General features: G+C 37.9%; 1 protein-coding gene across 1 annotated transcript in view; it reads right to left on the bottom strand.

Annotated features, from left to right (window-relative positions):
* ZFAND3 (zinc finger AN1-type containing 3) overlaps positions 1-18,416 on the bottom strand; it is a 146,439-nt gene that overhangs the window by 11,790 nt on the left and 116,233 nt on the right. The window contains exon 6 of the mRNA XM_072856700.1: positions 11,451-11,621. Coding sequence (XP_072712801.1) covers positions 11,451-11,621 — 171 coding nt within the window. The remainder of the gene's footprint in view (positions 1-11,450; positions 11,622-18,416) is intronic.

Genomic DNA, 18,416 nt, shown 5'->3' with positions numbered 1-18,416 from the left:
ACTTGCACAATTGTTGAAGCACAAAGGCAAAAGTTAAAGTTTAAAGAGAATTTTCAAAGGAACCATTTTGGTCCCAACAACTTGCAGCATCAACAGTGGTGCCAGACAGTGAACACCAATGTACGACTAACTTGAGGGAGAGGAAAAGCTATGTTCAAAATTGAAAGTTTAGACTTTAGGTGGGTGAAGAGAGTTTGCTTTTTTGAATAATCATGTGATCTTGCAGTGATATATTCAGGAGGAACTAATATCACTGCCACACTTGTAAAAGGAACATTCACTGCCATGTTTGTGGGGGCGAGAACACACTGAAATGACACTGCATCTCCCATATCATTTCTAGTTTCACAAGATTATATCCTGTAGGATGTGGGAGAATGAATACAAAGAACAGGCTATGCAGTAAAAAAAAAAAAGCAGAATTATGCCAAAAAGGCATCCTAGTGTCCAAGAGTAGACACCTAATAAAGTAGAGGTAAACCATAATAATAGGTAATACTATTGCAAATGGTAGTACTCTTCTAAAATAAGATTTTCCATAGGCTATACCAGCATATAAGGAAGTATTTATTTCCTACCCAGAACATTTTGATTTGAGAGTAGTGTGAAATCTTTAAAAAAAAAAAAAAAGGTCTCCTGAGAAAGGGCAGGAGGATGACAGAGCTATCCTAGCATCAATACAGGGCCTTGGTGCAGAGTGTTTGACATTGCAAAAGAGCTAGATAAGTATTAATACTTCTAAAATTCTCTCTACACCAAGCCCACCTGAGCTAATGCACTTCTCCCAGAAGCTGCAGATTTAATTAAAAGCCAAAGTGTACCCAGTAATGTAATTAAAATAGCAAGCAATACCGAGCGATTCAATAATGTATGCATATCATTTTGTTTAGCCCAGTGAAAATGCAGGAAAGATAAGGCTACTAATAAAGAACTGGAATGAATAATGAAAGGGTCTATACTAACATACTGTACATGTTGTATTAATTCTAACTGTTCTCCTGGATCCTGCATGTATTTTGACTTCAAATCATCACATGCTCAATATGATTCCAGGTTTGACTTTCAGTATATTTACTGAATTATGTTATTTATGCCTTTGGTTTAAATAGCTTTCTAGAGGTTGCACCGTATTGATCCACAGTCTGACAACAGCTAGACTTGCTGGCCAAATCACCGGAGAGAAGCAGCTCTATTTCTTTTAAACCTAAATGAAATTTATTTTATGTCTTTATCCCTTATTTACACCTTATGTCCAGGGTCTCTTAGATGGCACATTCTGCTCCATGCAAGTCTTCTATTCCTGTAGCTTCTTGCTATCTGTGTCAGGAGTAATTCTTCTTCTAACCAAAGGGAAATAGAGCTCCATTCAGAAGCTCTATTTATACCATAAAGGAAAACACTTAAGAGTGATGTACACTTCCACCCTTCCCCCTTTTTTTGGGTGCAAAGACTTACATGACATTCCCTGCTCCTGCTTGTTCAGAATATGACAGAACCCCCTGTAACACCTGTACACATGCACAGATTTGAGCAACTTTCAGCAGCTCAGGAACATTTAATGACTGTGAACACCTCTGTAGGTCAACATTTTCATTTCAAGACATATAAGTATACAGTCAAATAACTGTATTACTTTTAAAAACCTACTGAAGAAAATACTATGCCTTAGTGGTTAGAATATCCATAAATACATTTTTTCAGCTCTTGAAACTTTCCTCCAAGGCCAGAAATACTTAATATGAAAAGCCCCTGACACAGACTAATGTTATTCTTTTAACTTTTGTGAAAACTGATGCACACTGATCTTTATGCCATTTCCTTAGAAGGCCCACAGCAACCTAGTAGAGAACTCTAGCAGAGAACCAGGTAGTCTCAAGTCCCAGGACCTAGCTTTAACACTTTCTTATATCTTGGATATGGAATTTAAGACCAGAGGTAGCATTTTCTGTTAGGTAATATTTTATTTATTTAGTTTGTAGGGGGAAAAAAACCTATACTTCCTGGAAAGAATCCTGCCTTTTCAAGGCAAATTTTGACAATTCCTTTCAATATCCTTTTTCTCTCCCAGTTCTGATGCAGCAATTGGTGTGACACCCCCCCCCCCCCCCCCACTTCTTCCTATGAAGAATTTAGACTTTCACCAACAAAATTCACTGGGCATCATACCTGCCCACCTAACCCTTAGTCATGGTCAGCTGAACTAGTCAGTAACATTGCTTCAGGATTTGGCAGATGATTATAGCATATTTCTGGGCCTTCTGTGTTTACTTCAAATATTAAGCACATTAGTAAAAGCAGTACTTATGTGCATAGCTATTTGTTAACGTATGGACAAATATGTTTGATTCACTTTGAGGGGGACGCTTTCTAGGCAGTATCTTTCCTTTTGAGAACAGACTGTAGCAGCCTCCTGCCGACCAGCAGAAGCTTTCTAAGTGCACAGTCCTGGTGAAGCTATAATGTGGGCCTGTGAGACTCTGGGTAAATAAGAACACTGTAAAGAAAGAATTTTGATTAGAAAAGGTAGAGCACTTTAACCTTCAAAAATGTTTAACATCTGGCAGGTAGGTGGCTATTATCTTCATTTTTCTGATAAGAAAAAAATGACTCAAAGACTGAGCAAATTACTTCCCTAAAGGTATTGAAAAAGATGGCATTAGAAATAAGATAGTCTCAGCTAGATTTTTATGTTCAAGTTCACTAGGCCATGCGTCTCTTGTGCATACAGGACAATTAAAAATTGCAACTTCTTTTACTTTATGCCTATGCTTCTTTCTTCCTGTAACCACAGTACAGGTGTGTATGGAAGAAGAGACCTGATATGGCACACCAACAAAATGCTTCTTTTTTTCCTCATACTGTAGTATCCCTGCAAAAACCACCTGAAGGTTTTATACTGAAGGACTTGCCACATCAGCAGTCCCAAAATAAAACCTCTTTTTGTTTTGTTTTTAAAAGGAACATGCTAACTCGTTTTATTTAAGGAGAACTCGAGGACTTAAGAGACCAACTGACCCATTTCAATTACATGTATTGATTGGGACTATAGGAAGGTAACTAAAAGGCTCAGTATACATTACTAAATCAAGAGAGTTGCCTGTTCCAGAACTTTACGTAGCATGGTGGAAGAAATCAAAATCAGTACATGCTGTAAGAAATCCACATTAGTTGAACAAGCTGGGGGAATATACTTGAGCCTTTTCAAACTGTATTTCATGATTCCTAATTATAAGCAGACCATGAACTCCATTTACACTTTTAAAGCTGTAGACAGCTTTTCTAAAGCGTAGACACTGAAGTGTTTTTCTGGGTCCTAGCCTTGGAACTCACGATACACCAATTAGTCAACTGCTTTTAACTGTTTAATTTCTAGTATTTTCCGAACACATATTACTCAGACACCAACAGCTCCTATTCCCCATCAATTAAATTACAGTCTTGAGATAACATCTTTGTAAAATAAAACAAAACAAGAAACCCCTTTGGGTTTGAATTCAAACCTCAATAGTTTTTCTTTTTTTTTTGTTTTTTAAATACTTGCAGCAATGTAAGCTAAGATGCTAGGCATTACTGGAATGGCTGAGGCAAAAGTACTATTCTAGGAGCAACTATCTTAGGAGAACAGAACAGTCAACAGAAGACAGCTGGATATGGTACATCTTAAGGCCTGGCAGGAAGACTTGCCAGAATTATAGTATGTAACCAGTTACTAATAAGATTTATTTTTCCTTTAATACTTCTTATTGAACTGGTTGACTCATAACCTCCAGCAGTAGTGTGCATATTTAATTTTAATCAATGGAAGTACATCTATTATACTAATACATAATCATGTCCTGAAGCCATTTTGGTTTGTACCAGATAAACCTTATCCATGTAGAAAGTGAATTTACCAGTGCTGTTACAAATTCTTCTCCACAGAAAAAGGTTGCATGGAAATGGAACCATGATTTAATATCTGACCGAGTTTTAAGAGAAATATTAGTTTCAACACATTGGACTGCTTTGTACAAAGCTGAAAAAGTTGTCAGAGTTTTTTTTTTTTTGCTTATCTATTCAAGTTTGTTTCTTTCTTCCTGTCCTTTTGAAGATAATTTCTAAATTAACTGAGTAAATCAAATCATTCCCAATTTATTCTGGCACAATCCAAACAAGTGCCTCATCTCCTGTGTTTATGAACGAGCAGCTCTGTTATACAAGTTAAGAATCTGCAGCTGTTTTTCTTCCACCTGTTTTATTACTGAATCACAGTGAGACTTGCTGCCACAGTATCTGTGAAAAAGGTACAGTCTCTTCTGTGTGGACACATTTGGTTTCTGATGGCTAACAGAAATGCTCAGTGCTTGATATGGGTCTGTTCTTTTCTTCCTCTTCCCCCTCTGCTTAGTGGAAGACCAAAACAGAAGTAAAGCAACAGACACTTTTAAATAATCCCAAGAAAAGAATTCCACCAGGTTATTACAGATTTATACAGAACTAAATTAAAAGCAGGGATGTGGAAAAATAGGCATAGTAGCATATCAGAACACTCTTTTTTATACTTATTAACTATGCTTATATGTTTGTGTGTATACATATACATGAAATAGTTTAGGAGGTATGTTTGCCAAATATTTTTTAAAAAGTTTTGTTCCTGTCCCTGACAAGATCACAGATTTTTAAAACTTGTTTATAATGCTTTCTCATGGTGGTTGGATCTCCTTTAATCTGCATTTACTCATTAATGTTTTAAAGTCCTTTCCATTGTTTTTTTATATATATTTTTTTTTCCCCCTAATTTGGCAAGCACCAAATTATCTTTAGGACACACCAGACTTAAGTCAGGAGACTGTTTAGGATGTAGGATATTTTGTAAGAGAGAGATATAATGCCAGTTTGTTTTTAACATTGTTCTAGTGCAAGATAAATGTGTTCCCCACGGGTTTATTCCCTCATCACCTTAAGGTCAGCTTTCCTTTGAGCTACTTTTTTCAAATGACTTCTCAAATTTGTAATTTTGTTCCCATGAGTAACTTCCCTCATGATCACTGTTCACATACAAAGGAATGTGGTGCACTGATACCTGTATAGAAATTAATCTGAAGACTTCACATGCGTTTTTTGGACATATGTTTTTTGATGAGCTGTCTTAAGTTTTTTTCTCTCATTTTAATAATCAACCAGAGTACCTCTGTTTCTGTGAATGGTTCCTTTCATCTACTTAATAGGCATTTGTAATTGCCTGTCCCATTGCCCCTAGTTTTTCTGTTTGTTTTCAATCTAGTTAAACATTAATTTATATGGTTTTTTTTCCCCTCTAGGCAAGTAATCTTAAGATTACTCAAATACTTAGTTTGTTGCTTTAACTCCATATTTTATACTCTTTCACAGTTCAGCTTTTCCTTTATCTTTCTTTCATTTTCCTATATGAATGAATTTGTCACCCGAGCCAACTGTACTATGCAACATGTACATCTTGTACTACTATGGCCTCTCTTCTTTATTTTCCATTCTTCCTGTCCCCTCCTCTAATCTAAGCAAAGAATGCAGAATCTTAAGTGGTTTTATGCATTAACCTTGGCTACAAATTGAGTTATCAGCTATTCAGACATGGTGAATTTCTGTGTTCCTAAGCTGTAGCAAGCAGCTTGCTATTAAACTTGTTAGAACTAGAAACCATTTTATCCAGACAATCTTACCGACTTTCATCACATCTTGATGAGGCGTTTCACCAACTTCTAATAAAAATTTAACATGGCATTTATCCAGTTTGCATTAAAGTCACATTCAGCACCATCTCCAACAAGCCCAGCATGTTGTATACTATAAAGACTAAAATCTGGGTCCTCTTTCTAGAGAAATGCTTCAGTAGTTAGATCTCAATCACAATGAGCAGTGGACAGTGATCTACGTGGATAAAGTTATATCTACATAAAGTTCCTAACTAATTAGGAAGGAAAGTTATGCCTTTATAAAGGCGCACTCTGTGGTGTGCTTCAACAACATGCTATGCCCTCGTTCCATGTGCTCAGCACAGCGAGGCAGCACTCTGGCTACCTGGCAAAGTTAAGATTCTCGTTTCCTGACGCAAAGTCTTCCTGCTGTAGAGGCCACTTGTGCATGTGCATTCCTTCAAATCAAGAAACAGACAAACATCAATACTTGCCAACACCTCACAAATAAAAATTGCAAAACAACATGTTTTGCCTTCACCCATGCCCAAGGTTAGTAGTTACTGTAGAGTCTCCATCAAGAGCGGCAATGAATACATAACTGTTCAAGTCTGTCCGCATTCTGGGAAATTATAACTTGTTACAACACAACCTAGGCCAGTAAAACTCCCAAGAAAATATTTTCTGTCCACACAGGCAAGAAATACTGCTAACAACTGTTTGATCAGATTGCACCACAACTGAGCAGTTATTTTTTAATACAGTCTGATCAAACTGGAAGGTCTCAACATCTTTCCATCCTAATAAGCATCTACTCTGGCCAAAGAACACAAAAAACTTGAGATTCCTACCTGAGAATCACACAAACAAATCAGCAACATCTCTCTAAGGCACTGCTACTGAAAGCTAAAGCTAGGCTTACTTTTCGGGGCCCGTTATCTTGGCCACCCCATTGATTGCCAAGAGTTCTGGACAGGTGGAGCCTGAGCTACAGACCTGTCCATTAGGATGTGGCCTACAAAGAGCAAACTATTCTACACAAAGGTGCTGAAGAGCTGGCACACTGTACTAATTTTTCTTTAATTGCTGACTAGGACTGGATCTAACATGACAGATGTGAAATTCCTTTACTGATCATCTAGAATATCCTCATCCAACTTATGCAATTCCAACAGTATTAAAGACCACTACAGATCTCTGTGTGTTGGCTTTGCACAACAAGTAATACCAGAACTACTTTTTGCTGTAAAATACTAAACCTCTGCCATAAAATTAAGCTATGCTTTCTGTGCAAATAATTTCTGTGGCTTAGAATTTTACAGCTCAGTATCTTTAAAAAATGTACACAACTTTATTTAGTAGTCATATACATCCAGTCAAGTAATTAAGACAAGGCCCATAAATTTATAGTGTAATTTGCAAATAATCAACCTGTCTTTTTCTAAAATACTTTTCCAGAACTCTGTGTTTTGTAGCCACTTTAACTCACAAATTCACTGCCCCTAGTTTTAAAGCATGTCTGTGGTAACCAGCTGCTTATCACATCACTGAACTGACAACTTAATTTTCAGATCAAGGATCATAGGCGATTGATTCTGGACTACTTACACTTCCAGCAGAAATGCTGTAATAGAATGTAACTTGAAGAATATGATTCCTGTAATTCCTTGATGATATAACTGCCTACTAAATCTGACAGTAAAGAAATACATTATTTCAATACAACCATTATCCATCATAAGACACTAAACTATTGAAAGACCCACCCAAAACTAGAGAACATCACTGTCTGCAAAACATGCCTAGTGTAACTGTCATCTAGAAATGTTTCATAGGAAGCTGGTTTTGTTCTAGTAGTGTTGATTTAAAGGTTATCCAGTCAGAGAGGCACAAAATGAGAATTCATTTTAAAATTTCTCTTTCTCACTGAAGCTTGCAAAGTGCATCAGCAATTAACCATTCCTATCACTTCTCCCAGTTCACCGTGTGAAAAGGCTCAGAACTCGTTTTACAAATTGCTCTTTTGAAGATCAAAGGGAAGCCGAATTTGTCTGTGTGCGCTCTGGATGAGTTTGTAATTTACTGGAACTTTCAGAGGAGGCTTGGCAGCACGCTCGTTTGACAGCCCCAGGGTACAGGATTCAGGGGAGCTCTGTGACTCTTCCCTTCTGAGTTCCTTCCTTGCCTTTAATTGGCACCTCATTAGAAATTAATGAAAATGACATCCTCTGTTCTTCCTGCTCCAGGCACAGAACGCTACAAAAAGACCCATCACAATTCATAACACATTCAACTTATATAGCAATAGCTCTTAAGCATTATTTATGAGATGTGAATTTCTTGTCAGCAGTTAATAACTTGTACAGAGTGGAAGCAGAATGAAAAAAGATTTTGAGAGTATGGGTGTACGTGTGTATGAAAATAAACAAATCTTTCTACAGCTGAAAAATGTTGGGTTTGAATTTGAAGAACCCTTACTGGAACTCCCTTCTCAGTAGTGGATTGTTTCTCTTCATGGCAAAGCACTGCAGCACTGTCAAATCTGTCTAAAATTCCATGTAGTGTCAAGGGAACAAGCCCAGCAGCATCACCTCTCTCTGGACAGGTCTTGCAGGAGACAGTAGAGCCAATACAGCAGTTTCCCAAAGATCTCCAAATCTGGTGTCAAGAAGCAGCCCACTCTCTCTGTCCCCTTTTAAAAAGGTTGTGCCCTGTTGGACAAGTCCTAGTTACGCTGGATTAATTATCTGCGGGTATATTAAAACATTGCCCGGTATGTATAGGCTTTTCTTTCCACTCTGTCTCACTAAAAATCTCACTGGAAGAGTCACCAGGACACATGAGCAAAAAAGGAGATGATATCCAGTATTTTTAACATTAGGAAAAGAAGACGTGTAACATCGAACAATAAAATTGCTGTTCTGTGGAGTCTTAAAGAGTTAATTTGTATTTTAACAACAGTGTTTCAGACACAGCTTTGGAACAATGTAATATTTATGTGGTTAATTCTTTTTCCTTACATCCAAGCAAACACACACATTTGCCCTTCTAAAGATCACGTCTGCCTTTTTATTGATTCTGACTATCAAAATTTCTTTTAATGTTTAAAGTTAAGGTTTTTCCACATCTTTTCCCATTGCTTCAGTTAAGGATTAAGATGCCAAGAATTTAATAGCAGTGGTCCAAAGTCCAGATCAAACAACGTTCTACCTTGACTATTACTTCTGAAGACTATACAGGCTTATTTTACACCAGGTGATTATATTCCCATCACTTCCAGTTAAACAGGCATCATTACCTGTGCTTCACATTATGACTAAAAGGATAACCTGATCACATACGGATTTAGAAAACATTTTAAGTGAATGAGAATTTTAACATATTTATTCTGTCCCATTTCCCATCACCCCTTCCCCAGGCTTTTTGATCTGGCTTGTCATTCATGACCTAAAGCAACCTAGTTTTACAGACAGTAGGGCAAAGTTAGTGAGAATGGTTTCTAAGGCAGCTTCTTTAAAAATGACAAAAGCTACGTGCTGGTAAGTATTGGTAAAGCAGTTTAGATGATATGAAGCTGAGATGACTGTGTTGCTCAGTGGTAGGGTTTTTGTTTGTTTCTTATTAATATTACTATTAAAAGTAAGTAGTGCAGGTTATGCCTACTTTCACATCACACGAGAGCATTTCATTACAGATAACACATGTACTGAATACAGTATTAATGAAACATTATAGCTGCACAGATAAACCAAAGATCTTCAGACTTTTCAGCCGTGTTGTAAACATGGAAATAGACTCCTGCCTCCCACTTCTCTCATTAAACGTGTGGAATATAAATGTTTATTATACATCCTTTAAACTATATAGGATGTAATATGTAATGTAGGAATGCAGATGTTCATTTCCTCAGTTATTGCTGAGGAACTCAGAATTTTTTGTTTCATGTTCATGTTTTATTAACACATTTTATGAACTTTAACAGAAGTATTTCCATAAAGCTGTATATCTCCAGTAGAAACTATTTAAAGAATAATTCCTACAACATTTATATTGCAACAATATCAAATTATGGAACTAATTCAAGAAAACTTGAGAGGAACCAACTTAGATGTATGTGTCATCCAGTTTATGGAAAAAAAAAGGCAGGTCTTACTTTATAATTTTAAAAATATTACTAATCAATGGAAGGACTTTTAAAAAGTTGCTTTCAACTTCATTGCTCTTACATAGCTCCAATTTTGCAGAATGCAGGAAAGATTAATGATATAACCTAGTCACTAAGTCATCTTTTCTCCAACTCTTCCCAAACTTGTAAAACTCTCTTGCTCCCAATATTAGGGAGGATTCTTCTATTTCAGTCAGGTACCTGTAAGCAGCCTCAGTCATCTGATATGTGACAGCAGCAGACCAAGGGCAGAAACTCCTGCCTCTACCATGCTGAGCAGAAAGAGCCATACGAAACTGTGTCATTGATAGTGCTGAATTTCTTCAGTTTGATAAAAATTTTACTGGATACTTCATAGTAGCCAGACACATGATTTCCATAAGAATTTCAACATTAAAGCTTTTGATTTCGTGTTTGGTGGCTTCACAGATAACGTTAGTTCTACGGCAGTCCTCCAATATCTGAATCAAAGCCTGTCTCATGTCCAAAAGAGCACAATGCAACAGTGATCTCTAAAGGCTGAAGACAGACAGATGCTGAAGAAAAGAACAAAGGATAACATGGAATCTTTGCAGCTTTATATTGCTTCTCTTCACTTGATATTAGGTATTCGATATAGAATTCATTAACTGGGTCTTTGTAACTAGCTTAGCCAATCCTTTCTCTCCCCACTGCTCCTCAGAAGGACATGCCTTCTATCCAGAAAACATTTTAATACAATGTTCTACATTTCACAGGTGCAATGTGAATTGCACCTATCGTCTATGCAAATCCTTTGGAAATTATCCCCCTGCTGAGACACGATAAAGTAACTAAACAAACTTCTCCAAATGTATTGATACAAGCATGGTCAGGGAGCGCAAGTGTACGCTTTCAGTATGTGATTATATGAAAAAATAATTAGCAGGTAAAACTACCATGCGCATTATCACTGGGTCTGATGAGCACATTTAAACCAGTTATGAACACAACTGTTCCATGAAGGAGAGAGCATCTCCTCTGGAAACTAGTAATATAATTATTATTTCAGAAAGATTATTTGCATGTAATATGAAACCCCAAATTAGCTGTCTGCACAAGATTATCATCCTCAATTCAATTAGCTGAACAGTGTCATCACTTCGGAAGCGCCAGGTTGTATGATTTCAAGTGTATGGTGAACAAGTCTTCCCCCCCAACAGCTAACTGTGAGAATGAAAACATTTTCAGTTAGAAGTTTTTTTGGTTTTAACTTTTTAATAACAATGTAATTATAAAATACAGAATGTAGGTGCTGACCTATGTTCCTTTAAGCTCTGTAAAAACCTTGCCATCTTTGCATATTTACTGATGTGCTTTGTGTTTCTCTCCTGTCAAGTGGGTATAACACTCTCCTGCCTTACAGGGACTTCTGAAGCTAAATTCATTAACATCAGAGATCTCTTGAGACAAGGCAGTACATCAAGGCCAAAGTTTTAAACGGGAAATTAGACAGGAACTAATTATAACTTTTTGCTACCAGTGGAATCTATAGCTTCTGTTTAAAGTATCTTTGAGAGATACAAAACGCAAGTGTTCTCTGTATTTCCACCTCTGATACGGATCCAAGCACAGCTGCGTTAGAAAGCCAGACACTACTGGCAAACAGTACTCACCACAGCGACATGATCCCAGTTCCTGCTGTACTAGCTCCAGTTTTGTTTGGCACTGGAAGCATCGGCGTCTACTCTTCTGTTTGGATCGACTGGTTTCTTCAGGCCTGTCATTACTGTCATCCAGTAGCCGTGGCCGTTTCACAGGAGAAGCCTCACTCTCCGACTGTGAATCTGTTGTGTTCACAATAAACATTTTAGGAAAAATATTAGAACTTCCTTGCTGAGGCATCCCTTTGGGGAGATTGAAGGTATATTGCTTTCAGTTGGGGTCACCACCAAGCAGCATGATACTTCCCATTCTGTTGTATATACATATTTTCTTAACAATCAAAATGAGCATCAAGTAAAGGACAATTATCTTTGTTCCCTATAAGAACCCCTCCTGCTGGCAATACTGAATAGAAAATGAACTGATTAGCTTCCTAAACAATTGCAGGCTTCATCTGTCATCTCATTTAGTTTCTCCCGTGCACCTTCTTTGTTCTCCCTGCACAAACTAACTGAAGTAGGCTGCTGATGAAAAACAACTGAACACAAGTTCAACCTATTTCCTCCCTGGGCAGGAGGGAGATTTTTAAGGCACAGCATCTAAACTGTATCTCTTGTGATTGAAGGCGGTACCTGAAAGCACCACACCATGCTTCCCTCTTTCCACATGTATAACGATTTAAATGTATACACCAACAATACAAACCCAAACAAAATAAAGCCCAACCTGTACATGCATGCTATAAATTCAAAGTGCTCAGCCATTTTTAAAGAATTAGTCTGAATACTATTTACATTAATAACTTTATACATTTCAGCTTATAAGAAAATAGTGTGTGGAAAACCTAAGAAGTTAAAGTTCAGAAAAGTGTTACTTCAGGTATTGTAGTGCCTTTTTTTTTTTTTTTTTTAATTTTACTATGGAGACTATGTTGTCCAGGGCTCTAGAGTAGCACATTAAATGCACGTTACTGACTAGAATGTGGGATGCTCAAGCCTTACTTTTGTGGCATGTCAGAGGCAGTGGATTTCAGCAGATCTGCTGCTCTGCAATCTGAGTCAGGTCAGGCTAGAAAAGACATTTTCCCTTCCCAAACCTGTGCATAGCGGAATCAGTTCTGTATTTCTTTTTAATAGAAGCTGCAAATAAATTTAATCCAAACTGTATTAAAAATTAAATTGTTTGCATTAGTGTTGCAAGGAGACTAACTGCTGAAAGCCATTACTGCAATCAGTCAGCATTCTAGTGCAAGATGGCGATCAAGAAAAAAAAAGGCATTAGTTCAGTTAAATCCATTTTGAAAGGCCATTAATCCAACAAATAACAAGATAACTATATCTTTTTGGCAGGACAGTGGCCTATTGAACATGTTTTTATGTTTAAGTTTCCATTGCCTGGTGTCCTGTGCTTATGGAAAACGTCTACTTTGTGTTAGCTGTCCTGGATTAGCCAGGAAAAGGTAACTGCCATGGCTAAACATTGTCCATTTCCTTGTTATTGCCGTCATCTTATCTGATCCACTGCTTATCAACATCATGCCTTTCCTTGACCAAATATCTAATGAAGTCAGACTAGGAGTACCTGCTAGTCTCTCCCTCCGGGTTATGCTCTATTAACTTGCCCTAGTTCCTCACATGCAGTATATACTAACCCACTTTTCTTACCTGTGTTTCAGACCTTGTCTCACAGTGTTTTTCCAGTTGTTGGACTACAATATTACAGCCATTACAAATATACAAATTAGCTCACTTGGGTCTACTTTATTTCTGTCATACTGCTCTTAAGATATGCTGAAAATGCACCTAGCTTTTCAGTAAGTACAAAGTCTCGGTATCTCACAATTAATAGAAAAGTGAGCTGCTTTCTGCACAGTATACAGGTGATAAGTTTTTATTAAGCTGCAATAATTTTATCTGATGTATGCCTCAATACAGCCTTCTTTTTGATCAATGTCATAGATTACAACTTATACCTTACAATATACATCTATTAGGCCTAAACCAACATTCAGTACATAACGTACTCCACCTCTGCATGCCTGGTGGAGCCATGTGGAGCACATGCCTTGTCAAGGAAAAGAAAGTAGTGCAGAATGAATTAATACAGTTATGGAACAAGTAGTCCTGTCTTAAATTACATCTCTGCAGAAGATGATCCAAGAGAAAGATCCTCTGAACAGACTGCAGAGATCCCAACTCATACTCCGTACAGGCACTTGTTTTCAGAGTGCCTAGAAGAGCAGCCTAGCCTTGAATGTAGCCAGGTGCATCCTTCAACAGGCAGCTTGTGTGCTGCAACCTGGCTGATTCAGGGTTCAGCATAAATCTGTTCCAGCCCACCTTGTTGCCAAAGATGGGGAAATACATGATTTGTAGTTTATTCATTACTCAGAGAAACAGATACACTGCTATTTTGAAATAGCTACCTCCCACACATCTTTGCTTCTGGAAACATAAGCCATTCTGGTGCTTCTCAGAAGTGAATTTGGCATTCTGAATTAAGCCAATGGAAACCATAGTGGTCTGCTTACAATAAAGTCCAAATAAGGGATTCATGTGCCTGAGTCAACCAGTGTCTAATCAGTTAATGAAGCCATGTGCCTTAATGAGAAAAATAGCTACTCCAAGTCAGGCTAGTAATCCTATAATTAAAATATTTAATTATACATTTCCTGTTAATTGGTAATGACTAATTGAATATTAACATAAGTTGGTTAATATGACAGAAATGAAAATTTAGGTATCTCACTTTTTAAAATGCGTATCTTTTCCCCATAAATTAAACAGTGTTAACACTGAGGTAAACTTAGCCTGACTCAGGGACAGTAGCAGCTATCTGATCACTGACTGCCCAGCGCCTTGAACACATGAGCACAAGCTAATACTCATTACAAAACAGACCAACAGTACACATGCTTACATCTTCTCATGGGCAAGTATAAAGACTGAGGAGAAAGCACAGATTAGAAATCAGAACTTTTAGATTCAGTCCTGCATGCATTTCTTCCAGATCACGTTGCCTTCCACTATACTGACACAAGCAATACAGGACGCAAGCAAAATAAATCTTCCAGCACCTGGAATCTTGCAACATTAAACTTCAGAGATCTGATAGCAAAAGGAAATTGTCATGCATAGCTTTACTACCTGGATTGCAGAAAAAAACCCCTAGGAACAGGATGAAGTGCTGCAACTAGACTCAAGAGTAAATACTCAGTGTGAGCTATTAAAGAATCAAAAATGGCTACAGAGAAGAGGATTATTTCAGCCAGTGACTGACAGTGGCTTTCCTTAGAAGGATGGTTCGTGAAACAAGAATTACTTCTTGCTTTGCTTTTAAGAAACATTTTCCACACTCAACTTGCATTTTAGCATTACACCTAAACCAACAAATACCCAGTCTGAACAGAAAAAGAAGAAAGAAAAGAATGCCTTCCTTTTACCTGCAGATGTCAAAAATCATAAAACTTTTCTGTAAAAATGAAGAAAAACAATAGACATGAGACATCCCCAAAATTTCACAAAGAAATTGCTCAGCACAGTAACTGCCACTGACACTCTCCCACTGCAATTTTAATTCAGACTTAAGAAACAAGGATTCTTCTAATTGTGGTGACTCTATCAAACTCCCATTTGAAATGAGAGAACAAAGTAATTCAGCTGAGCAAGACTGAAACTGGAGGCTTGTCTGGAAACAACAAGCAGAGTAGTGTTCTTAAAAATTCTGTTATGTCTTGGACAGAAACTCATATTTGTTCCTTACTGTCACTGTTCTTGTCTTCATTACTCATGTTCTCCTCTCGAATTTTTCCAAATAAATGGTGTTACAACTGTCAGAGCTGAATCCCACTCTCTCACTCTCCTGCCATGGAGGAGTTTGCAGGCTGCATGCACATGGCTTCACTGACAATCATGATGGCTCTTTCATGGCGTTTTGGGGAGAGGGTGCGAAGCTCTAAGCCCAGCAGATACTAACAGGGAAGGAGGAAGGGAGGAATGAAAAGATAGGAGAGTAGTAAGAGAAAGAGGAGCCCTCCTCTGCTGTTGCTTGTTTCAAGAATGAGATGAATCTGTTTAATCTCTGGTTTGATGACAGCTTTTGAGGCACTCAGTCAGTTTTTTTTTCTTTTCATAAAGAACTCATCACACTGACAGACTGACATTTATGATCTCAGCTGCCTGTGCAAACACCAGTAAGAGCAATAATTAATGAACCCTCAAACATCACTGCCATCTCCTCTGAAACTGTTTTAAAAAGAGCTTGAGCTGTTAAAACCTCTGTCCATGAAGAAACTTGCACAGTCACAGACAATAACGACATAACAGGGATTAACTAAAGTTTGAGCAGTATCTTCTTGCCAGTTTCTAGGTTTTTTATTTTCCTTCATTATTCCATTTTTAGATGAGGGATTACTTAATTCCCTGGCATGTTGACTATGCATTAGAAATTTTGTCTAGAGGAAACTGCCTCTTTACAAATCTTTCCTACCGCATTTACCAGAATCATCATTTAAAATAATCTCCTCTACTTCAAATGAATCTAAAATTAACACAGTTGTTCCAAAAATCCATTTGCTTGTTGACTACTAATGAAGAGACAGAAATTCAAGATTAACATCTTATAAGCCAAGTTTGAAAACAGTGACCAACTCAGTTCCTCCCTGTTGCTGTACAATGCTGTGGAAACAATTATTTTGAAACTCTAAATACATTGAGATGAACATCTTGTCCTCTCATGCAATCAAGACTGCATCTCAAAGCTTGCTCAGAAACTCAAGCGCACACCTCTTTGGAAGCACTCATGCTCATAAGAAATTAATTTCTTTTGTGAATTCACCTCAATTTTTCTTAAAACATTACAGACAGATGTCTCAAAAATTCTTACATAAACCCGTCAGTAACATTAAACCACACAATGTGTTTTCTAATTTCATCGCAGTGCCCTTAGCATCACCATTTCACTGATTTATGCCCTCTCTGAGTTTAAAAGCAATTGCACTAAAACTCATTGTTCCTGAACAATGTGGAGTGGAGAGACCGTATAGGAATAGCCCCTTTGGAACTCAAGTCCTGTCAGCCCCTTCTTTGCCTCAGGAGGCTCCCTGTGAAATCACTCCAGAGATTACTAACGCCCAGAAGTTGCATTAGAGAAGTTATTATTTCTACATCAATTACCAAAACCATTCAACAGTAGTTCTTTCCAGCCCTAACGAGTAAAAACAACCAGCCAAACAACAACAGAAAAACCCCAACAACTTTTAGCCTAGCTGTCTGAGATACGTAATGGAAAGAGTTGCTGCAAGACATTTCAAATGTGAAGCATTACTGATGTGCTTCAAACTCTGCCAGCAAAACTCTCTGTCCCCCTTTGCAATAGAGATTAAGAAAAAGGCTTCTGTTACAGATAGTGACTTAAAGTGTTTGGGTTTTTTGAAATGAACACTAAAAAACGTCAAAAAAATGAAATTTGGCATGTATACTGCTTTGAGTGTAAGCATGATTTTTGAGCTCAACAATAGCATGGCTTAATTTCCCCAAAATGAGAGCTGGCACACGATGCATGTGTTGCAAGGAAAAGACGAGGAGAATCAAACTTGTGCAGTACCAAGCACTTTGCTAGCATAGTGAGAACAGGCATTTGTAAAACACAAAGATGAACACTCCAGAGCATCACAAAACTTGTGTACGTGGCTAACTGACAGCATGTCTTACAGCGCACAAGTACAGTGCTACGCTTCAGCAAGTATGCTGCGTAACAGCATAGGGCTGTGGCTGAGCTAGCACAACTAACGCAGCCTGACTTGAATCCGGACACCCCGAAACACAGGCAAGGCAAAGTGTGTCCCCCAGCCACGCGTCAGCCCCCCAGAAAGTAACCTGGCCTGATGCGGAGGGGAGGTCAGCCACAGCTAAAGGTTACTTCTATAGGGACACTGATTTGCATCACGTCACATGTGTACCCCCTCCAAGTACTAAGCTGCCAGTTTTCACAAAACCTACATGTGAGATTAGTGTGTTCAAGACCTTCATACCTTTGTGAAATTTCATTAAAATAATCCAAGAGATTCAGAAGTTATTGCAGGGAAAACTATGGGGGCCTTATTTCCTTAGGAAACCAGGCAATTGCCCCCCCCCCAGTGGTTTAAGTGCCTCAACCTGATTTGTGTTACTTATCACCAAACTTCAAAACTTAACATTCTCTAGTTAAAATTTTTATATGTGTGTGAATGAGTATTAATGCATGTATTACTGCTGGCAGACGACTTCAGGAAAAAAGCAAAATGTGGAAGCATAATCATGTAATTTTAGTAACATTCCTCCACTTATGTGTAAGAAAATACTTTTTTACTGTAGGGGAGACCCGACACTGGCAGAGATTGCCCAGGGGGGTTATGGAGGCTCCATCCTTGGAGGTGCTTGAAACCTGACTGGACACGGCCCCCAGCCTGCTCTAGGTGACCCTGCTCTGAGCAAGGAGGTTGGACCAGATGGTCTCCAGGGGCCCCTTCCACCCTCAGCCATTCTGTAATTCCGAGGTCCATGGATGGGAAAATAAAAAAATAATAATAAAAAAAATTATATACTAATTCTTTCCTACCTCTCACATTTTTTGTTTTCCTCTGAACCTGTATTGTTGGTACTATTGTCCACCAAAAAGGAAGTATACTGTACTGCAGTGTAACTTAATGAGGCTATTGACTACCATCTCTAATGAAATGGAAGAGCCTAATCTAGTGCCAGTAACCCAGATGAATGAAATGCACGGTGAAAACTGTATCACAAATAGTGAGCTACATAGCCTACTGCATGCATTTTAGCTAAGTTATAATTAGAAAAAGTGTGAAAATGCCTATTATCCTTTCTTGTCAATAAATTTCATAATTGCTAAATTAAGTGAAAAGCTAATTAGTTTTCATCTCATATTTAGGCTCCTGTACTACATCTGTTTTATAGTTAAATTCTTGCATTACTCCCCCC

This window comes from Ciconia boyciana, chromosome 3 (assembly GCF_034638445.1).
Source record: "Ciconia boyciana chromosome 3, ASM3463844v1, whole genome shotgun sequence".
Taxonomy (NCBI): Eukaryota; Metazoa; Chordata; class Aves; order Ciconiiformes; family Ciconiidae; genus Ciconia; species Ciconia boyciana.
The sequence above is the reverse complement of the archived record's forward strand: the minus strand, read 5'-3'. Positions and strand labels throughout refer to the sequence as shown.